Source organism: Dendrobates tinctorius, unplaced genomic scaffold (genome assembly GCF_039654945.1).
Source record: "Dendrobates tinctorius isolate UK_male_01 unplaced genomic scaffold, ASM3965494v1 ptg000143l, whole genome shotgun sequence".
NCBI classification, from domain to species: domain Eukaryota; kingdom Metazoa; phylum Chordata; class Amphibia; order Anura; family Dendrobatidae; genus Dendrobates; species Dendrobates tinctorius.
Genome location: NW_027361810.1, coordinates 9,319,559 through 9,343,069, shown reverse-complemented (window position 1 = coordinate 9,343,069; position 23,511 = coordinate 9,319,559). Strand labels below are relative to the sequence as shown.

The 23,511-nt window shown below is 42.9% G+C and overlaps 1 protein-coding gene, 1 long non-coding RNA gene and 1 pseudogene across 2 annotated transcripts; 2 read left to right on the top strand and 1 right to left on the bottom strand.

Annotated features, from left to right (window-relative positions):
• Positions 1 to 685: 685 nt before the first annotated feature.
• LOC141049210 (sterol 26-hydroxylase, mitochondrial-like) lies at positions 686 to 19,730 on the top strand. The gene is made up of 9 exons (XM_073545414.1): positions 686 to 957; positions 10,191 to 10,381; positions 13,056 to 13,255; positions 16,201 to 16,398; positions 17,405 to 17,568; positions 17,989 to 18,155; positions 18,290 to 18,371; positions 18,449 to 18,649; positions 19,047 to 19,730. The coding sequence occupies exons 1-9, from the start codon at positions 718 to 720 to the stop codon at positions 19,167 to 19,169; spliced, it is 1,566 nt and encodes a 521-aa protein (XP_073401515.1). The 5' UTR covers positions 686 to 717; the 3' UTR covers positions 19,170 to 19,730.
• Positions 6,757 to 15,203, bottom strand: LOC141049211 (uncharacterized). Its single transcript, XR_012220284.1, has 3 exons — positions 14,256 to 15,203; positions 13,768 to 13,960; positions 6,757 to 7,061 (listed from the first exon to the last, which is right to left on the bottom strand). It is a non-coding gene; the product is annotated as an uncharacterized lncRNA (long non-coding RNA).
• Positions 19,731 to 21,011: 1,281 nt separating the features above from the next.
• LOC141049120 (sterol 26-hydroxylase, mitochondrial-like) overlaps positions 21,012 to 23,511 on the top strand; it is a 31,217-nt pseudogene continuing 28,717 nt past the window's right edge.

Sequence of the window (23,511 nt, the reverse complement as noted above, 5' to 3'; positions counted from 1 at the left end):
GGCAATTACCTTTGTACAGCATTATATGGGTTGTATTTTGTATGGAGCATCTTATGGGGCCATCATGAACTCTATGGATCATCTTATGGGGCCATCATGAACTCTATGGAGCATTATATGGGGCTGATTCAATATGGATATTCAAAAACATTTAACCTACTGATGTCTCAATTAATTTTACTTTTATTGGTATCTATTTTTATTTTTGAAATGTATCAGTAGCTGCTGCATTTTCCACCCTAGGCTTATACGAGATTCAATAAGTTTTCCCAGTTTTTTGTGGCAAAATTAGGGGGGGGTCGGCTTATACACGAGTATATACAGTATTCTAATTTACTGAGATAATGACTTTTGGGTTTTCATTGGCTGTAAGCCATAATCATCAACATTACCAGAAATAAACCCATGAAATAGATCACTCTGTGTGTAATGACTCTATAGAATATAGGAGAGGCACTTTTTGTATTGAAGAACTGAAATAAATTCACTTTTTGATGATATTCTAATTTAGTGAGAGGCACCTGTATATTACAATTCCCTAAACATAAAGTGCTTTTCAGGACACTCAGGGTGGATTTTGCCCCACAGATAAGCAGCTCCCTCCTTCCACTCCTCTTTTCATGATGCTGCAGTGATTTCCTCAGGATGTCACTAGTGGGAGGTCTCTCTCAGGGATTTCCTCTCTAACACCAGGAGATAGCAGCCCTCACTTCAGACATGATATCCACTTCTATGGTCCGCTGCCACCTCCCTGACATCAGGAGCAGGATCAGACCCCTGCTGCAGACATGCAGGACCGGGGTCACCCAGGGCAGAGGCTTACATGGGGCTGCAGCTGCTGGAATAACAGAGAGAGACAAGATGAAGTCGTTTGATGATTTGCCAGGACCCTCTCTTCTCACCAACCTCTACTATTTCTTCATCAGGGGCTACCTGCTCCATACACACGAGCTGCAGGTAATAGTCACTCAGCTATCATCTATCTATCCATCTATCTCTCTAATCTATCTATCTACTATCTCAAGGGCTCACACAGACTGTAGAGAACCAGTATAAAAACAGAATACAATGTGTTTGTGACAAAAGTTACTTTGGAAGAGGACGTGGCCCTGTTATCTTCTGGGCCCCTGAGCTCCTGCACAGATGGCACCAATGGGTTGTCCATCCCTAATCTATTTATCTACAGTATCTATCACTGGCGGACACAGACAGAAGAGGCCCTGTGCAAGAACAGTATATGGACCCATTGAAGCCCAATAGCTTCTCATAAAGCACAATTCCACCTGATTTGGGGGTAGATACACGGCTCAGCAGACAGTACCACACAGGATAGGATTAGATACACGGCTCAGCAGTCAGCATCACACAGGATAGGATTAGATACACGGCTCAGCAGACAGTATCACACAGGATAGGATTAGATACACGGCTCAGCAGACAGTATCACACAGGATAGGATTAGATACACGGCTCAGCAGACAGTATCACACAGGATAGGATTAGATACACGGCTCAGCAGTCAGTATCACACAGGATAGGATTAGATACACGGCTCAGCAGTCAGTATCACACAGGAGAGGATTAGATACACGGCTCAGCAGTCAGTATCACACAGGAGAGGATTAGATACACGGCCCAGCAGTCAGTATCACACAGGAGAGGATTAGATACACGGCTCAGCAGTCAGTATCACACAGGAGAGGATTAGATACACTGCTCAGCAGTCAGTATCACACAGGAGAGGATTAGATACACGGCTCAGCAGACAGTATCACACAGGATAGGATTAGATACACGGCTCAGCAGTCAGTATCACACAGGAGATTATTAGATGCACGGCTCAGCAAACAGTATCACACATGGTAGTCCACATGACAGTAACACATGATAGGCCTTAAGGAGTTTTTGTTTTTTTTATGTACATAATAATCCCTGTGTAAATGTTCTGGAACTTTCTAATAGACTTTATGTTTTAATTTCTCACAATAAGGCCCTGTGCACACGGTGCAGATTCTGTGCAGTTCTGCAGCAGATTTGGCCCTGCAGAACTGCAGCAGAAAAGCAGCAGAACTGCACGTGATGTACAGTACCATTTAAGGCTATGTAAAACAAAAAGGCTGTGCACATGCTGCAGATTTTTCTGCGCAGATTTGGTGCAGAATAAGGGTATGTGCACACGCTGCGGATTCTGCTGCGTTTCCGCAGCGTTTTTGGCTCTGCAGAAACGCAGCAGATTTTGCTGCGTTGTACAGTACCTTTATTTCCTATGGAAATAAAAAAAAGCTGTGCACATGCTGCGTTTTTTTCCGAGCGGTTTTGCTGCGGTTTACAATCCGCAGCATGTCAATTGTTTGGTGCAGAAACGCTGCGGTTTTACACCTCATCCATTATGAGGTGTAAAACCGCAGGGCAAAACCGCAGAAAAAACGCAGATAATCCGCAGATAAACCGCAGAAAAACCGCAGCACTTTGTCCTGCGGATTTCCTGCGGTTTTCTCTACAAAATCCGCAGAGACTAAAAACTACGTGTGCACATACCCTAAAAGAAGCAGCATGTCGCTTCTTTTGTGCGGTTTTGCTGCAGTTTTCCACGTGCTCCATTATAGAAATCTGCTTGTGGAAACTGCAGGGGAAATCCGCACAAAAACTGCACTAAATCTGCGATAAATCTGCACTAAATCTGCAGGTAAAACGAAGGTCATTTTACCTACAGATTTAGCAAAATCTGCGCGGAAAATTCCACAGCAGAATCCGCACCGTGTGCACATAGCCTTAATGTTTGTTGTCAGTGAGTGGGAACACTGCAGTGCACTTTGGAGGTGCAGCCCCCCTGCTGGTCCTGCTCTCTGCTGTGTGGGTACATGTGCAGACCACCTGGAGAGCAGCACACAGATGTACATGTGGCTGACAGTTTGCTACAATGTATCAGGCTATTTCTGTGGCGCTCACAGGATTTGTCTCTAGTTCTCATCCTCTGCATGTCAAAAAAGACATTTCTATTCACCGACAGCAAACTAATATCTTACAAATGTTGACGTATTTAAATATAAAGTATCGCTATATTAAAAAGTTTTATTAACGTCACACTGGAAATCCTCAGCGGATGCCATCGCACGAGATAAGTATAGAGATGCGGGCTCGGCGGGAAACTAGGACATATATGGGATAATGTGACAAAGCTAAAAATAGTATGGAAACTGAAAGAGAAAGAATGAACATGGGAAGAAATACCAGGAGAAAAACTGCAGATAGCGGAGTCCACCAGGAAAGCACAAGGAATCAGAGATTTGTGTTGTTATTATTATCATAATTGTTACATAATATTTTATTACAATTTTTATTGCAAATGTTTAAATGCAAATATTAGAGCTTGAGAATAACTTCGCACAAGTAGCATAACTGAATACATTAATCCTTAGCATGATTTTATTACGACACCAGCTGTTCATTTATTACACTAGTGGAACTACAGGTATCAGAATGTCCTCGCAGCCTGTTTTGCAGTGTCAAAAGGGTGATTTGCCCCCTCTTTATGCTCTATATGTGGGGCTCCCGCTGAGGACCTGTAGGGGTCGCTGCTCTTGTTATTGTCATTAAAAAGATTTAGTCGCTGACTAGTCTGTATTGCTGCAAAGAAGACATATCTTGAGCTCACCACGTTGATCGATTTTCAGTGCTGAGAAAACGGTCGCCGATGGGGGCATTCAAGATTGACAGGAATAGGTTAATCTTCGGCACAACCATCTGGTATCAAAACCAATTTGTTTATTGAAAATGTTTCAACACAGAATGGATCCGTAGATAATATTTAGTCTGATGCGTTTCTGGCAATAGATGCCCTTAGTAGACTACGACAAAGGCCGGGGTCACACTGGTGTATGGCATCGGATGCGATATGCTAATGACTCTCGGCTCCTGCTACGGCGCTCCGAGCATCTCACACAGAGAGAATCAGAGCACAGCTGCGGAGGAGGCAGAGAAACTAATTTCTCCATCTCCTCCATTGCTGGGGTCGGCGTATATCGCACATCACTCAGACGCTATCCAAGCGATGTGCGCTGTGTCACTCGCACCCATAGACTTATATGGGTGCGAGAGCCCTGAGACTCGGCCGAATCTCGGCGCCAATCGCGGCATGCTGTGATTGTTCTCCGATTCGGCATGAGAAAATAATCGCAGAAGTGATCTGCCCCATAGATTAACACGGGGCCGAGTGCTATGGGATGTTTTCTCACATGGCACTCGTCCGTGTTATACGGTAGTGTGACCCCGGGCCAATGGGCATCTATTGCCAGAAACACATCAGTTTCATTATTATCTACGGATCCACTCGGTTTTTAAACATTTTCAATAAACAAATTGGTTTCAAGGCCGAATGGTTGTGCCAAAGATTATCCTAGTGTTTATTACATCACATCCTAGAAGTAAATGAATATTCCAGAAATTAATATCTTGTTGTTATAATGATTGGAATAAAGTCCTCACTTATGTATGTATATATATTTATACGTGTAAACAAATGTACTTGTGTGTATATATATATATATATATATATACACAGCTCTGGCAAAAAATTAAGAGACCACTGCAAAATTTTCAGTTTGTCTGATTTATCTCTTTATATTTTTGAGCAAAATGTAAATTTCTCTTTTATTCTATAAACTCCTGACATGTCTCCGAATTTCCAAGCACTAAATTTTGTATTTATTTTCAGAAAATGAGAAATGGTCAAAATAACAAAAGAATGCAGACCTCAAATAATGCTAAGAAAACAAGTTCATAATCATTTAGAAATAACAATACTAATGTTTTACCTCAGGAAGAGTTCAGAAATCAATATTTTGTGGAATACCCATGATTGTTATTCACAGCTTTCATGCGTCTAGGCTGCTTTCCACCAGTCTCTCACACGGCTTTTGGGAGACCTTATGCCGCTCCTGGTACAATAATGTAAGCAGTTCTTCTTTGTGTGATGGCTTGTTAATATCCATCTTCTTCTTGATTACATTCCAGAGGTTTTCAATGGGATTCAGGTCTGGAGATCGGGCTGGCCATGGCAGGGATTTGATGTGGTGGTCCTTCATCCACACATTGATTGACCTAGCTGTGTGGCATGGCGCATTGTCCTCAGAGTTGGGGAACATTGCCTGAGTAGAAGGAATCAGCTGTTTTTCCAGGATAACCTTGTATGCGGCTTGATTCATACGTCCTTCACAAAGATTAACCTGCCCAATTCCAGCTTTGCTGAAGCATCCCCAGATCATCACCGATCCTCCACCAAATTTCACAGTGGGTGCAAGACACTGTGGCTTGTACGCCTCTCCAGGTCTACGTCTAACCATTAGATGACCAGGTATTGGGCAAAGCTGAAAATTAGACTCATCAGAGAAGATTACCTTTACTCCAGTCCTCCATGGTCCAATCCTTATGGTCTTTGGCAATCTTCAGCCTGGCTCTCCTTTGCTTCTCATTGATGAAAGGCTTTTTTTCTAGCTTTACATGACTTGAGCCCTGCCCCTAGGAGCCTGTTACGAACTGTTCTTACCGTGCACTTCACCACAACTGCCATTTGCCATTCCTTTTGTAGGTCACTTGATGTCATCCTGCGGTTGCTGAGTGACATTCGAATAAGATGACGGTCATACTGATCAGTGGAGAGTCGTTTTCGCCCTCTGTCGGTCTGTAGCTTTGTTGTCCCCAATGTCTGCTGCTTGACCTTGTTGTAATGGACTGCCGTCTTAGAAATTTTTGGAATATTACTAGCACTTGTTTTGCCATCCAGCTTGTCCTATTGCAAGAAGATTGTGAACACCACAGCAGGGTTTTTTATACTTTCCTTCGTTAAATAAGAATTGGTTCAGGTGATCACCTAATCAGAAGCACATTAAGTAGAATGAGGTGTATTCTGGATGGAATTCACCTGACACTGGATTGGAATGGCTGTCAGACACGGAGAGAAGCTGATTTTTATAAAACTGTGCAGTGGCCTCTTTATTTTTTTGAGCAGCATATATATACAGCTCTCGCAAAAATTAAGGGAACACTATTCCATTTGCAACAGGCTGTTTGTGTTCCCTTTATTTCTTTGATCAGTATATATATATATATATATATATATAGATTTATTTACATGTATGACATTTATGTTCCTAGACTTAGAAACTTTATTCAGCTGATGTATTGTGAAGACATGGGTGTAACTTTTGTGATTGCTAACTGGCTTTCCTGGTCTTATGTAAAAATAAAGGTGTCATCCCTTTTCTTCTCTGGTAACGTCGATAAGGATTGCTGACGGTCAATCTTATTCCAACATATGTGCTATTATGCAAACTTTGTATTTTGAACACCCTTCTCTTGTTCTATTTAAACTCAAAGAGTCTGCATTGGGGCAGACAGGTGACTGCTCACATCTGCTGCAGCTGTCATTCCCTCTCCATGCCGGCGTGATCAATAAAGAACAAATCATCTTACATATTCATGTCTGGACCATTTCTAATTGGAAGGCTAAAACTCCACTGATGCTTGTAGTAGCAAAATATTAAGATTTGAGAGTCCTCAGTGGTCGATACCTTTTAACAGCTAACGGAACAGATTGCAACAAATTGCAAGGTTTCCAGACTATAATAATACTAATAATCTTTATTTATATAGTGCCAACATATACTGCAGCACTTTACAATTCAACAGTTCATATAAAACAGTCATAAGTAATAAAGTCAAAGATAATCCAATAATTAAAGCAAAATAATGACGACTCTGCTCGTAAGAGCTTACAATCTACGATGAGGTGGGGGTGACAAAGTACAGGGGCTTATTTACAATGATGGTGCAGCCATCTTGAGGGAATGGGGATAGATAAAGGCCGCATGAGCTGCTCACCAGCCCATATTTGTAGTGATTTGGGGTGAGATGGGATATGATGGAGAATTATGTTCAGAAAAGTAGTGAGTGGACTATATATGTCTTTCATGTATCTTGTAGTAATAGAATGGTGGAGGGTGGATTGTAAACTGGTGGACCCTCGCATTTGGTGAGATTGCGCCGTATTTTGCTGCAGAGAGCTGTGAAGACAAAATGATAAAAAGTCATGTAGTTCTCATAAATAACTGAATACATGGTGCAGTATATTAGGGAATTGCTTAAATGGCAACTCCTGAGCTATGTGCTAATATTAGAATTAATCCTTGTGGACACAAAATACAGAACTTTGAAGCAGTGGATCTGGAAGAAACTGTAAATGATTTATACTATCTTAGAGTGTCCTCCATCCATTGAGTATTTTGTTGTGAGTTTTAAAATGACAATAAAAGTCCATTATATCTTACACTTTCTTTCTAGTGCGCTGCCTTCACCTTTTTAGGTTATCTGCAATAGAGGCTTGATATTTGCCTTGGGGACCTGGCACCAAAAGTCGCGGAGCTGGTTTCTGATATTTTTTTTTCCCCATTGTATCTAAATAGAAAAAATGATTTTTTTTCTTATTTGGCTTTATGTAATGTAGATTGTCAGCTCAGGAGGTAATTGTAGTGAAGCATTTCCTCTCTTACTCTAGCTGCACTTATCGTAAGGAGCGCCGTGCACCAAGGGCGATCTCATCATTGGGCAACCACCGAGGCCCAACTGAGGGGGGGGGTTACAACATCCAGCTCCAAATCAGGTAGAATTTTGAGTTCTGATTAAGTATTGGACTGTAAGGGCCTGTTTCCACATGGTGTAATTCATCCGGATTTGCTGAAGATTGAACCCTGCGTACAGCCGCAGCGTTTAATCCGCAGCGTCCAGATGTTACAGCATAGTGGAGGGGATTTTATGGAATCCCGTCTCCACTATGCGTGCAAGAACGCGGGTGATACACCCGAAATTACGGACATGCGGCTCGTCTTTTTAGACTGCAGCATGTCTATTTATCTTGCATAGACGCTCCGTCTACGCAAGATAAATTACACAGTCTATGGATACAATGCAGTGATTCATGGCGCATAGAAATGGGGACGGCGCTTGGGGCGGAGCGGGGTTTCCGCAGCGTCCAAAGTGCCGGCAATACGCTACATGGAAACATACCCTATAGGGCTTATATATTGTTCTTGCACAGTCTGTGGACACCAGTGCCTTACCCCATGGCCTCTAATCCTTGAGCTGTCGCTCCCTTCGGTTATTTTGGAGAGTGTCTTCAGCATAAATAATATGAGGTCATCGGCAGCTTTGCTTTACATTCCACTATGTCTTCAGATTGGCTACTGTGTGTACGCACAATCTCATCACAAGCACTTCTACAACTTTCTAATCCACTTTATATTTCAGCTCCTCACCACCTTTGTTTGCTGTCAGTGAATGAGACCCTCTTACAGTCAGATACAGCAATCCTGCCCATTGTCAGTGCTGCACAGAGCTGAGAAGTAGATACAATTCTGTGAATCCTTTGTAGCCAGCTACTGTAGCTCTTTGTGCTGCTGATGGGTTCTGCTCACAGAGCATTGTCTACACTGGTTACAATTGTATGTGTGTAATGGCCGACAGTAGGACTATACCGACAAGACTATTTCTATTCAAATACAGCCAACAATTATTCTGAAATGTTTGAACCAATTGTATGTGAAAGGTGTAAAATGTTTTATTCACACAGTAATGTAAATGTTTATCGATTATTATTTGTTGTGTAGAACTTTACAATAATATCAATAATGAGACTTTTCCTTTTCTCCCCATTGGTTCAGTTACTGTAGATTCTATATAATCTGTTCTTCATGTATTGACTTCCTGCTGATTTTATTCTTACACACAACAACCACAGCTGCAGTGTAAAGCATAGGAGAGGCCATAAGGCCATGTTATTACGCTGCCAAATGCAGAAACATTGTGTTTTCACCACTGCATTTTTTCTGCAGATGTCCAAACCATAACCACAGCAATTTGTGGTTTTGCTGCAGGTTTTTTTTTTGTGGTTTCCCCCTTTTGTAGATTTGACGCAGCATTTCTTAATGAGTTTTTAGTGCAGTAATGTTTGGATTCTTTATTTAAAAAGCAATTGCTTTTTAGATTTGTTTCTTTTGGTTCCACCTAAGGGTGAGTGCACACAGTGCGGATTCACCTAAGGATTCTTCCACACGGATTTGCAGGTAAAACCACAGGTAAAGCGACCTGCGGTTTTCCTCTGCGGATTGACACTTGGACAATGGAACACGGGGGCAAACCACTGCGGAATCCGCAGAAAGAATTGACATGCTGCGGATTTAAAACCGCAGCAAATCCGCATGGAAAAATCCGCAGCATGTGCACTGCGGATTTGAAATCCCATTGGCTAACATTATACTGTACAATGCCTGCGGATCTGCTGCGGATCCGCAGCACAATCCGCAGCATGTTCACATACCCTTAAAGCCTTTAAGAAACGTATCAAAACTACAATGTTCAACAGATTCTTTAAATGTACAGCGGCCGGAGTATTCATGAAATCATGTATTAAATGCTGCAGAATTTTTGCAAGCAAGAAAAAAAAAAAAGGAAACACAGCAAAAGAAAATGCAGCGAAAGAAAATGCCTTCATACAATGCGGAAACATGGCCTGAAGGTGCTTTATATGTTAGTGATACTTTTGTTATTCATACATTTTTTTTCATGCTATGCTATTTTTGCCGTGATAGTCTAAAATGCCTGCCCTTTTACAGGGATTAAGGAAAATCGCTCAAAAATATGTTGTGCAATCGCATTGTGTGAATATAGCCGTAAAGTTGACGAAAACCCAATACTAAGCAATAAAATGGTTTATATGATTTGTTTCTATATCAAAGTAAGATATTAAAACATGCGTTCACATAGTACTGCCATTAATTGGTCAAAAATCAGTAACAGAGCACGAACGTAATACTGCCCCATGAATAGTGCCATACAGTGTTCACATAATTCTGCCAGGCAGTACTCAAAGAACATTGTCCTACAATACTCCCATAATGCTGCCATATAATGCAACAATAACTGTGCTCACAAAACGTATAGATGACAAATAACAGCGGCAAACAGCGCTCATACAGCCCTATAGCACTAACGTGAAAGCGGTGCCATATTGTGGACAGATAATACTGACATATAATGCTGCTGCCCATGCAATATCACTATGACAGGGACATACAATGCCCATATATCACTGCACTAATAGCAATCTCTTTGATATTTAATCTCTCTATATACATCAGCTAATATACAAGAAGCGCTACGGCCCATGGTGGAAGTCAGAGATTGGCAACTTCAAGATAGTCAACGTCGCAGATCCAGCCATATTAGAAATGGTCGTCCGACAGGAGGGCAAATACCCCATAAGGAATGAGTTCGACCTCTGGAGGCTTCATAGGGAAATTCGGAACGTTTCTTATGGACCTTTCACAGAGTGAGTTCAGTACAGGAGAGGTTTGGAAACCATGTAACAAAAGCAAAAAAGTCTGCAACTTTCTAATATTCTTTACATTCTGTTCCTCTGTTTCTTGTCATTGAATGGGGACATTCCTTTTTATATTTAAGTACTAAATATTTGATTAGACCAGACCTGGGCAAACCGCGGCCCGCGGGCTACTTCTGGCCCTTTGGCTGTTCCACTCTGGCCAACAGGATAAGACAGCTGAAAGGCTAAAACAGTGGCCCACAGGCCACACCATGTCCTCCTCCCCTGCTGTCCATCCGCTGCCTACTGTCGCTGCTATCTGCATCCTCAGAATGCAGACAGCATTGAATATATTGGTGGAGGACAGGGCTGCTGGCTCCATTTTCCACCAATCAGCGTGTGAGACAGCTGACACAATGACGGTTTTTCATCATGTTGCTGCTGAGACACAGGAGACAGAAGCAGAGCATCGGGAGAACAGGAACGAGGTGAATATGTGTTGTTATTTTTCTGTTTATGGGATATTTGTATGTATATAGGAGGCTATGTGGGGCTCACATTGTATATATGGAGGCTATGTGGGGGCTCATACTGTATATAGGAGGCTATGTGGGGCTCATACTATATGTAGGAAGCTATGTGGGGGCTCATACTGTGTATAGGAGGCTATGTGGGGCTCATACTATATGTAGGAAGCTATGTGGGGGGCTCATACTGTGTATAGGAAGCTATGTGGGGCTCATACTATATGTAGGGGGCTATGTGGGGGCTCATACTGTGTATAGGAGGCTATGTGGGGCTCATACTATATGTAGGAAGCTATGTGGATGCTTATACTATATGTAGGGGGCTATGTGGGGGCTCATACTGTGTATAGGAGGCTATGTGGGGCTCATACTATATGTAGGGGGCTATGTGGGGGCTCATACTGTGTATAGGAGGCTATGTGGGGCTCATACTGTATATAGGAGGCTATGTGGATGCTTATACTATATGTAGGGGGCTATGTGGGGGCTCATACTGTGTATAGGAGGCTATGTGGGGCTCATACTATATGTAGGAAGCTATGTGGGGGGCTCATACTGTGTATAGGAAGCTATGTGGGGCTCATACTATATGTAGGGGGCTATGTGGGGGCTCATACTGTGTATAGGAGGCTATGTGGGGCTCATACTATATGTAGGAGGCTATTTGGGGGTTCATACTGTGTATAGGAGGCTATGTGGGGCTCATTCTATATGTAGGAGGCTATGTGGGGGCTCATACTATATATAAGAGGCTATGTGGAGGATCATACTGTATGTAGTGGGCTGTGTGGGGGCTAATACTGTATATAGGAGGCTATTTGAGGTCCCATACTTTATATAAGGGGCTGTGGTTGTTCTCATATAGTATGTAGGGGGCTATGTACAGGCTAAGCAACAGCACATGTGAAAAAGATTGGGTATACTAACAGATCACAGACTGAACATGAGCCAACAGTGTGATGCAGCAGCAAAAAAGGGAAATGCAATTCTGGGATGTATTAACAGAAGCATACAGTCTAGATGACGTGAAGTCATTATCCCCCTCTACTCCTCTTTGGTCAGACCTCATCTGGAATACTGTGTCCAGTTTTGGGCGCCACATTTTAAAAAAGACATCAGCAAACTGGAGCAAGTTCAGAAAAGAGCGACCAGAATGGTGACCGGTCTGCAAACCCTGTCTTATGAGGAAGGGTTGCAGGATTTGAGAATGTTTAGTTTGCAAAAAAAGACAGAGAGGAGACTTAATAGCTGTCTACAAATATCTCAAGGGCTGTCACATTGTAGAAGGATCATCTTTATTCTCATTTGCACAAAGAAAGACTAGAAGCAATGGGATGAAACTGAATGGGAGGAGACACAGATTAGATATTAGAAAAAACTTCTTGACAGTGAGAATGATCAATGAGTGGAACAGGCTGCCACAAGGAGGTGGGGAGTTCTCCTTCAATGGAAGTCTTCAAACAGAGGCTGGACAGATATCTGTCTGGGATGATTTAGCGAATCCTGCTTTGAGCAGGGGGTTGGACCAGATGGCCCAGGAGGTCCCTTCCAACTCTACCATTCTAGGATTCTATGATTCTATAGGGGATGTTAGTATACTTAATTCTGTTCAATATTAAGTGATGCAGTATTAATATACGTGGCCCCTCGGGAAAGTTAATTACCCAACCTTTGACTAGACTGAACTAAGTATGCCTCTCAGCTGAGAGCTAGCTACAATTGTATCCAGTTTAGATATTCTTCTGTGGGCTCCGGAATGATACTTTTAACCTGGACGGATACATTCATTGTAACTAACTATAATAACAGATTTGTGCTGCTGATGAGTTTATCACACAAACAATTGTCTAGATTGGATACAACTTCAGCTCTGAAACATATTAGGTCTTGTTTTCAGCCTCTGGATATAAACTAGAATATTCTATTTGTGCTACATTAAGAAGAGATCCTGAAAAGGATGAGAATGTGACACAAAGTATATTAGATACACAAAAGATAGGGACATAGGAGTGTAGCATGAATAATATGAGAACTCCTATAATGGGTGTGTATTAGAGGAGTTTATGCCATTGCTATTTTTGCAATTCTCCATGTAGAATCGATGCTTTTCCTATTATCCAAGCATGAAATGATATGTTGATCTCTTGTCTCTACAGACTAGGAGAGAAGTGGCACGCTCTCAGGACAGTCCTAAACAAGAAGATGCTGAAACCTATAGAAGCGAAGAGCTACGCAGGGAGCATTAACGAGGTGGTCTCAGACTTCATGGTCAGACTCCAGGACCTGCGCAGGCAGAGCCCAACCGGCGAGACCGTCAATGATGTCAACAACGAGCTGTACAGATTCGCTTTTGAAGGTATCAGTCTTCAAAACTTTCAAGAGCATTGGACATTATAGAGATATTTAGCTACATCACAGCGGCCGACTCAGGTCAGCCATTAGGGGTGCCCTAAAAGTGACCTGTGACCCCGAGTCTGCATGTTAGTGCTCCTGTGTGAGCAGTAGCAATTTTATAGGAGAGCAGAAATATTCAGAGTATTGTAAAAGAATTCAACTGAAAAAAAAATTAATATCACCTTCTTTTCCTGTAGCACAAATAAAAAGAATATATATATATATATATATATATATATATATATATATACACACACACACTGTATATATAATGAAGTAATACAATATGATTATTTATCAGCGGAAAGGAAAAAAAAAATACAAATACAAAATCAAATGTTTTTTGTTGCATTGCCTTCCCAAAAATATAGAACAAAAAAGTGATCAACAAGTTTTTGCTGATGACATAACCACACTGAACTTTAGGTCAAACTTGTAAGGTCATTTTTTTTTCTCACAAAGTGAAGGTTGTACCTGCACACGCTCTTCATTCATTCATTCATTCTAAATGGCAGTGCACTCAGCATCTCCAGCAGTCTCATAGTTTGGAAACTCTTGGCAGTCCAAGAGACGATGAGGATCACGCATGCATGGTCACAGCTTGATTCTGATGGGTATTTTGGAGCCCCGTTCTTGGGATCGTTGGGATCCTTTGGTTCGGTGATAACTGTAAATAATGGTAACAGCCTTCTTAAGCACTTTTTGATTGCATACAAATGTCATAAAACACACTAAAAGTATGCGTGAAAATATCTTAAAGGCAATTTGCTCTATAAAAAATACATGAGTATAAACATTTCTTTAATCAGCAGCAGATGGGCATGATATGGGGCAGAACATTGGCTTCGCCCCTCCGTGTAGCCCCTTTTAGTTAGATATCATGGCTAAAAATCTATTTATTGTGCTTGTTTACCCTTTAAGTATCTTTTCTTATATTGACTAATTTCAATAGAATCTGTCACCTTAGTCTCGATCTCCTGATCCACTGCCACCTGATGGTTTGAGGTCATAATGCAGCGGTGCATGGGCAAGGTGTCTGAGGAGTCAGTTTTCTTCTGAGCATGCGCCAGTTACCATCTGTCTTCAGTCCTTTCTGGGCCTTATAGACATGTGCCCTCTGTCTGGCACGGTTTCTGCTGCTATGGGCAAATGAAGCTGATAAACCAGAAGTTACATTGGGATCTGTGCATAACACAGTAGATTGCTCCCGTCAGAATAGGGCAAACATAGCGAACGCACCAGTTCTCTACTGTAAAGAGAGGATTGAAATACAAATACAGCAAACACCATAAAATCACATAAAAAAATCACTATAGAATATACTCCAATAGAGAATACCACCGGTGCTCTGTAAGGGCAGTTTCACACGTCCAGATAATTCCGGTACCGGAGCTGTCCGTGTGCATACGTATGTCATCCGTGTGACATCCGTGTGCTATCCTTATGTCCATGCGTGTGTACCGTCCGTATGCTGTCCGTGTTTTTGAAAAATTATTTTCAATGTTAACCCTTTGACTTTTAAAAACGCACACGGATCGCACACGGACAGCATCCGTGTGCGGTACGTGTTTACATGGACCCATTGACTTGTATGGGTCCGTGTGATCCGTGCTGTTGCACAAAAACGGACATGTCATCGTGTTTTGCACACGGACACACGGTCCGTGAAAACACGCTGACATCTGCATAGACACATTCATTCGAATGTGTCTACATGTGTCAGTGTCTCCGGTACGTGAGAAAACTGTCACTACACGTACTGGAGACACTGACGTGTGAAACTGCCCTAATTAGGCCTCTTTCACACATCAGTATTTTTGATCAGTATTTCATCAGTATTTGTATGCCAAAACCAGGAATGTCTCCAAAATAAGGAACAGGAGTCAGTCTTTCAATTATATTTTTTTCTCGGTAAGTTCCATTCCTGGCTTTGGCAAACAAACACTGATGCAAAATACTGACCAAACACTGACGTGTGAATGAGCCTTAAGAAGGTGTGGAGACCGCACACATAGGAAGGAAACCAAAGCAACAATACCCAGAACAGTGGACAATAAAAAATGCCGGACATAATGTTTAAGTATATGTCTATAGGATCGATATATTATATAGTTCTTGCGTATATTCCTAATACGGGCACACATTTTGGTATAATACTCCCGCTTGCCAAATTTTGATTAAATAAAGGCATTTTAATTGAAATAGCTGTATGTCCGGTATTTTTTATTGTCCACTGTTCTGGGTATTATTGCTTTGGTTCCCTGTATAGAGAGGACGGAGGAGGCATCATCCATGTCCATCAAAGGAAAGGGGCCTGGATTAGCGAGGATGGTCCTTTATCGTCCAGATACGCTTAAAAAATATGCATAGTCTGGAAACGCCCAGCGGACACTTAAAAACTAATTTGCTTACAAAATAAAGGATTAAAATGACTGTAAGAACACAGGACTGCAGTGCATTAATAGTTATAATTTTGGAATGAAGTTTGGAAACCTTCCCGGTTTTGTAGTCCAGCTTATTCTGATTCACAGCTTACAGTCACGTGTAATGATATAGATTAAAGACACAATATTCTGGCTGCTGGCAGCCGCCACTAGGGGGAGCTCACTGCATACTGTGTTATTATAGGGAGCCCCGGTATATGCAGTAGGCAGTAAGCTCCACAGCTTCCTCTCTCAACTCCAGTCCTCAAGACCCATCAACAGGTCAAGTTTTCAGGATATCCTTAGCATTGCACAGATGATTTCAACACCTGCTCAAGCATTAATTCCATCACCTGTGCAATACTAAAGAAATCCTGAAAACATGACCTGTTGGTGGGTCTGGAGGACTGGAGTTGAGAAACACTGGACTAGAGGCTGCAGGCAGCACAATATGTATCACTATTCTCTGACCTCATCTCTCCAGGAGTATCCTACATCGTGTTTGAGACCAGGATCGGATGTTTGGAGAAAGAAATTCCTCCCGAAACCCAGGGGTTTATAGATTCTGTCTGCCAAATGTTCAAGAATTTGGTATTTGTGACCTACATGCCGGAGTGGACGAGGCGCATCTTCCCCTACTGGAAGCTCTACATGGAAGGCTGGGACAATATATTCAATTTCAGTAAGTCTACACTGATTATATCCACAGTACATGATGGGAGATGTAGTCCTGGGGGATGCCCGATGCTGTATCCATATGTCATACCTACATAAACTAGACTGAATCACACAAGAGCTTAGATACAGTGTATAGTGTCATATATGATGAGATTGGATACACGGCTCAGCAGTCAGTATCACACAGGATAGGATTAGATACACGGCTCAGCAGTCAGTATCACACAGGAGAGGATTAGATACACAGCTCAGCAGGTAGTATCACACAGGATAGGATTAGATACACAGCTCAGCAGTCAGTATCACACAGGATAGGATTAGATACACGGCTCAGCAGTCAGTATCACACAGGATAGGATTAGATACGCGGCTCGGCAGACAGTATCACACAGGATAGGATTAGATACACGGCTCGGCAGACAGTATCACACAGGATAGGATTAGATACACGGCTCGGCAGACCGTATCACACAGGAGAGGATTAGATACACGGCTCCTCAGTCATTATCACACAGGAGAGGATTAGATACACGGCTCAGCAGACAGTATCACACAGGATAGGATTAGATACACGGCTCCGCAGTCAGTATCACACAGGAGAGGATTAGATACACGGCTTGGCAGACAGTATCACACAGGAGAGGATTAGATACACGGCTCCGCAGTCAGTATCACACAGGAGAGGATTAGATACACGGCTTGGCAGACAGTATCACACAGGAGAGGATTAGATACATGGCTCAGCAGTCCGTATCACACAGGATAGGATTAGATACACGGCTTGGCAGACAGTATCACACAGGAGAGGATTAGATACACGGCTCCGCAGTCAGTATCACACAGGAGAGGATTAGATACACGGCTTGGCAGACAGTATCACACAGGAGAGGATTAGATACATGGCTCAGCAGTCCGTATCACACAGGATAGGATTAGATACACCTTTGCCTGGATACATCCTATGTAATTATAATTTTCTCCATCCTATTCCTGATTTTATTTCCCTCCAGGTAATAAGCTGGTGGATAAGAAGATGAGTGAGATCCAGCAGCGTCTGGAGCGCGGGGAGGAGGTGCAGGGAGAATATTTGACGTACCTGCTCTCTAGCGGGAAGCTGAGCGTAGAGGAGGTGTACGGCAGCGTGGCCGAGCTGCTGCTGGCCGGGGTGGACACCGTGCGTATACATTCATGGTCTCCTATCCCTACAGTGTAACTATCCACAGATAGATGAGATCTGGCCTATTTCATTTTTCGGGTGAAAGCGTTATCAGCACCATGCTGCTGTCATCTGCACCCCGGATCAGCTGTTCTGGGGCTTGTTCTCCATGTCAGAAGACATAGAAGAGAAAAAAAAGAAAAGTATCTACCATGGAGAGCTTCACCCTTAATGAAAGGGAAGTTGATTCAGTTTAAAAACTTTCCACCATGGGATGGGGGGGGGGGGGGGGGCGCTGTTTCTTAGGCTTCTATGAAAGAATTTGTTGCACACTGTGGCGAGAAGTGGTACTGCAAGTAAACAGATGTGTATTGGTAAATTCTTTATATACTGCAGTTTTCCACCATAATACCTTCTTATGTCCATTCCCGTTTCCAGACATCGAACACGTTATCTTGGTGCTTGTATCACTTGGCTCGAGACCTGGAGCTGCAGCAACTCTTGTATGATGAGGTTACAAAGGCCGTTCCCATGGACCGCATCCCTACGGCGGACGATATCACACACATGCCCTTACTGAGGGCCGTGATCAAGGAGACCCTGAGGTGGGAGCATTTACTTTTACAGATAAGAGACTAAACGTGTATGAAGGTGACACATAGTGGGTGACGACGTTTGCCGCCACCCTGGGCCTGTTGGGTTGTCACTGTTGGTCTTTTGCTGTCATCCTTCTCTGCAGACTTTATCCCGTCATTCCAACCAATGGAAGAGTTGTTCATGAGCATGAAGTGGTGATCGGAGACTATAAATTCCCCAAAAATGTAAGTTTTGTGACTTTGCTGTGTCTCCGGCCCGGTTACCCAGGCTTGGAATCCCATATTTATGTTGCTCTTTTCAGACCCTCTTTGCGCTGAGCCATTATTCCATTTCAAGGGATGAAGCCAATTTCAAAGACGCAGAAAAGTTTTATCCACAGCGGTGGCTCCGAGATGGCGGCATGGCTCACCACCCCTTCAGTTCCATACCCTTTGGATATGGGTTGCGCGCCTGCTTGGGGAAGCGGATTGCAGAACTGGAGATGCACTTGGCGCTGTCTCGGGTATGGCTGTTCATGGGAAGAAGTAACTTTACTAAAACTTTGCTTTTACGGTTTTTTTTTTTTTTTTTTTTTTTTTACAAAACGTCAACATGTTACATGGTTGCAAAAAGTGGACAAATAATTGTATCATGTCACTTCCATATAATTTTTTCCATAAAACGACCTAGTAGCGCCATACAGTGGCCGAATAATGCCGCAATGTAGTGCACAAAAGGTCAGTATCCTAAAGTAATGGTGCCATCTAGTGGCCAAATGTTACCACCACACACTTCCCGAATAGCAGTGCTCTACAGTGAGCATATAACACTGCCATATAGTGCCCATCTAGTAGTTCTATGCAAATAACACCGTTATCCTCTGGTTTAGGATTCATAAATATTTTTTTTTTCTGCTGCAGATTATCAGGATGTTCGAGATTAAACCAGACGCTAAGATGAAAAATGTAAAATCCGTCGCCCGTATCGTCCTGTCGCCGAGCAAGAAAATAAATCTGCGGTTCGTAGAAAGAAAATCCGCCTGAAGTTGGATGTAAATACGGACACTTTATCTCGTCTCAGCACCGGTCACGTCTCATCAGTAGCTGAGATCATATCATATAAATCGTCATGGCGTAGCGCAGCGCCTGTATTTCCATATTATGGTTGCCAAATAATGTGACATACTGTGCTAAAATATGACCGCCATATAGTGCTAATATCATATAGCCATTTAGTGCTGACTAAGTGTCATACAGTGACCATATAATACCCACATACTGTATATAAATTCTACCACCAGTCAGTGCACAGATGATGCCAGCACTGTGTTACTATTCAGCACTGGATGGCAGTATATGATTAGCACAGTCATGGTCGTATTATTTAGACTTTTTTTTTTTGCTTAGCTGGAACCGCAAACACCTTAAGGCCCATACTCTGGTACTCAAACAGCATGTAGACTCTAATCTAGGACTGCGTTCATCTTTTTTTTTTTTTTTCTTTAAGTCTTCACTTTACTTGTCACGATGATTTTTTATGTTTGTTGTGATTAACGTCTAAGGTTTATTATAATGATCTTGTTTTAATAAAAGTTACAACGAAGAGAGACTGGAAAATAACAAATTCACTGTGTAATAAGAAAATGCAGCCTGCAGTGTAAAGAATGGAGGTTTTCATAACAGTTTCCCTGGCCGCGTCCAGTCACATTTTGTGCTGCAATGATATTTGTTTTAGTGATAATTTCTTGCAAGAAAGAGACATTTGCATTCCATCTTCTAGGACGACTCTATAGCAACCGGATTGAAGCCCTCCATACTTTACACTGCAGGTTGCATCCAGAGAACTGAAAATTAATTGAGAATAGAAATAAGGCTTATATACAATAACTTCAAACCTTTTGAGACTGGAAACACAGAAAAATAAATTTTCCTCATAATAAGAAACATTTCTATTTTGCAACATTTTCCTGTTCACTAATCGCAGCCTGCAGTGTAAAGAAGGGAGGTTTCACAATGGTTACCATGCCCTTGTCCAGTTACATCTTCTACTGTTATAGTTTATATTTTATTAAGTTCTTGTAAGAAAATAACTTTTGCATTCTGACTTCCTGGATTTCTCCTTATCAGCCAATTTGAAATCCTCCATTCTTTACACTGCTGGCTGCATCCAGAAAACTGAGAAAAGAAAAACAAATAGAAATAATGTTTCTAATACATCATCGCATCTTTTCATCACCTGTAGGACAACCGTCGGCTCTGGAGGGATCTTACTTTAGGGTTTTTTTATTTTCTTACATATTCTATAGAAATATTTCAGGGTCAAGTTCAGCGGAACCAGATTGTCCTGATTTTTCACTTCCTACAATAGTCGACGGGATCGTGTTCACCACCTCTAAACCTTAACGCATCTATTGTATCCCAGCACAATAGAACAGGCGCCGTCAGCTGTGAGACGTTACAGGAGTGTAGGGGGTCTGCAGCCCCTGGATGGAAAGAAGAATATTTCCATTCACTGATCGCAAGCAGAGATCTTATAAAGTTTACTAAAACATTGTAGAAGTTTGCAATATTTGTAAATAAAGCTGTAAGCCACTGAAGAGTGCGGTGTAATCCAGTCTTCAGCCTCCTGGGACTGGGCTCAGCCGGCGCCGTCACCAGGACATCACTTAGCGCGAGGCTTTTGTGACTTGGATGGAAACTTCACCCTGACATTTCTGTGTTGCCAAATTCCTTCCCAACGGCCAAACAATTATGGGTTTAACACAAATCCTTTCTTCAGCCAAAAAAAAAGAATCAGCAAAAGTTGCCAGGATCAGTGAGAGTAGGCATGGTGCTCTGCTGATCCCAACTCTTAAAGGGAAGGCCCACGCCCCTGCTGCAGACCAGCAGGATTGGGGTCTCCCAGGGTAGAGGCTTACATGGGGCTGCAGCTGCCGTAGGAGCAGAGAAGGGCAAGAAGATGAAGTTGTTTGATGATTTGCCGGGACCGTCCCTTCTCACCAACCTCTACTGGTTCTTCATCGGGGGCTATCTGCTCCGTACACACGAGCTGCAGGTCAGATCTATTCATTGCATAGGTGTAATAAGAGTCCTTCCTATGTCGCTGCGCTCCGGCCCGGTCATTGGAAGCAGCTGCCACAATAGAGTCCATGATGGAGGTCCCGCACGTCGCACGGACAATGTGCGCGGTCCACCATCTACTTGATCGCTCAGCAATCTGATTACTGGGCTTCATTTATTTATTTGTTTTACTCATTTATATAGCGCCACTAATTCCACAGCGCTTTAAAGACATTATCATCGCTGTCCCCGATGGGGCTCACAATCTAAATTCCCTATCAGTAAATCTTTGGAATGTGGGAGGAAACCGGAGAACCCAGAGGAAACCCACCAAACATAGGAAGAACATACAAACTCCTTGCAGATGTTGTCCTTGGTGGGATTTGGCGACCATCCCTTTTACCTGCCATTCTGTGATTTGTAGTACTACTGCTGGATACTTGCCCAGCATTGCCTACCAGACGACTGCACATCAGCTGTAAATTGGCAATCGGTGACTACTGCAGATTTTGTGACCAGGGAACGTCTCGGTACCCCTGGAATTAAAGGGTGAACACCAGGTGCGGACCCGCTGCCTGGGCTGTATTTTCTGCTCATATTGCCAGTAAGCATAATCATACCAGTAATTGGCCAGTAGGGGGCAGTGTTACATAGGTCCACCTCCTGCATAAGCAGCAGATACCACTGCACCCATAGGGTGCGTGCACACTTTTTCCAGATTAGTCGGTGGATTTTTCTGCAGATAATCCGCATATATTGGCATAAACCGCAGGGTAAAATTCATGCATTTTTCTAGCATTTGTCCAGCGGATTTCATGCAGATTATAGTGCGTTTTGGCCATGCGGATTAGGAGAGAGAGAAAGAAAGAGATGTCCCGGAATGTAAACTGCAGCTGCGGAACCGCAAAAAAGAATTAACATGCTGCAGAAAATAAACCGCGGCAAATCTGCGCTGAATTTTCCACAGCATGTGCACAGCGGATTTCGTTTTCCATAGGTTTACATGGTACTGTAAACTGCATGGAAACTGCTGCGGATCCGCAGGACCAAATCCGCAGCAAAAAAACGCAACATGTGCACATACCCATAAAGTGCAGCAAAAAGTAAATATTTACAAATGCAAAATGTCTGCAGCCGTCTCCGCCTCTGTAGTAGCGCATCCCAGCCCAGACCCCAGATTAATTCTGGACCTGAAGGCAATCTGGAAATAAATTCAGACCCAAGACTAAACACATAAATTAATGTATCCCCCCCATAAGATCCCTCGTGCAGTCGGCAGTATGTGGGTGAACATCCAGAGGTGGGATGCAGGGCAGCAAGACGATAGATGAGGTGGCTGGCACCACCCTGTTGCCAGGAACATGTGGCCCACGGCCCCCTCGTCTATAGATGCTTCACTCAGACACCATCATCATGTCTATAAATGATGGGTGGCCGAGACACCCGTGGGTTCTCCCGTTTGCCCCGTATTATAATCCCCCACCCACTCCATATAAAAGTCTGACTTTGTATAATCGATTGATTATTGGCGATTTCTGATCAACAGATAAAGTACAGACGCTACGGGCCGATGTTCAGATCTGTTATTGGGCGTTACAAGATGGTGAATATAATGGACCCAGAGATTATGGAGCTCGTGCTGAGACAGGAGGGAAAATATCCCATGAGAAATGAGATGGACATCTGGAAGGATCATCACACCCAAAGGAATCTGTCCTATGGACCCTTCACGGAGTAAGAGCTGTAAATAACAAGGCTGTATGTTCTCCTGCCATGTGCCCCATATAATCTCCTACGTTCACAGACACCAGGAGGAAGAAAATCTGGAGCATCAAATACAAATATAAAATCACACCAGCCTCCTACCACTTCTAGGGGGCGATCTGCACTATGTAGATTGCCCCCTGGTGGTGGATGCAATAAGTACTGTGCTTTCCATACAGGGTGACAACGCCACTGCTTTGGTGAGAGGGGTCCCAGCACTGTACTGCCTCACCTGCTACTGAGAGTGAAGTGATGGGGGAATTCTAAAGCCACCACTAGGGGGAGCTTACAGCATACCAATTGCAGAGAGCTCCCCCTAGTGGTGGCTACAGGCAGCCAGGATTTTACATTTACTTATTGTGTTTGTGGGGGCTCCTATTGCAGGAGCTGAGATTGGTTGCTACATAGTGTAAGGAGCTGTGCTGTTCTTGCTCTGTGCTGTGGGAATATTTAGACTGCATGGCTGCTGAAAACACCTTATTAGTTGGGGCAATGGGTATTCATGACCTATCCTACAGTCATCAATATATAAATCCTGGAACACCCCTTTAAAGGGTAACTT

What these genes read in the sequence shown, in the direction of transcription:
- LOC141049210 (XM_073545414.1), top strand. Translation starts at nt 718, where the DNA reads ATGATATCCACTTCTATGGTCCGCTGCCACCTCCCTGACATCAGGAGC. An exon ending in TCTTATGGACCTTTCACAGA is followed by an intron (nt 10,382 to 13,055) that starts GTGAGTTCAGTA and finishes TTGTCTCTACAG; the next exon opens with ACTAGGAGAGAAGTGGCACG. An exon ending in TGCTGGCCGGGGTGGACACC is followed by an intron (nt 17,569 to 17,988) that starts GTGCGTATACAT and finishes TCCCGTTTCCAG; the next exon opens with ACATCGAACACGTTATCTTG.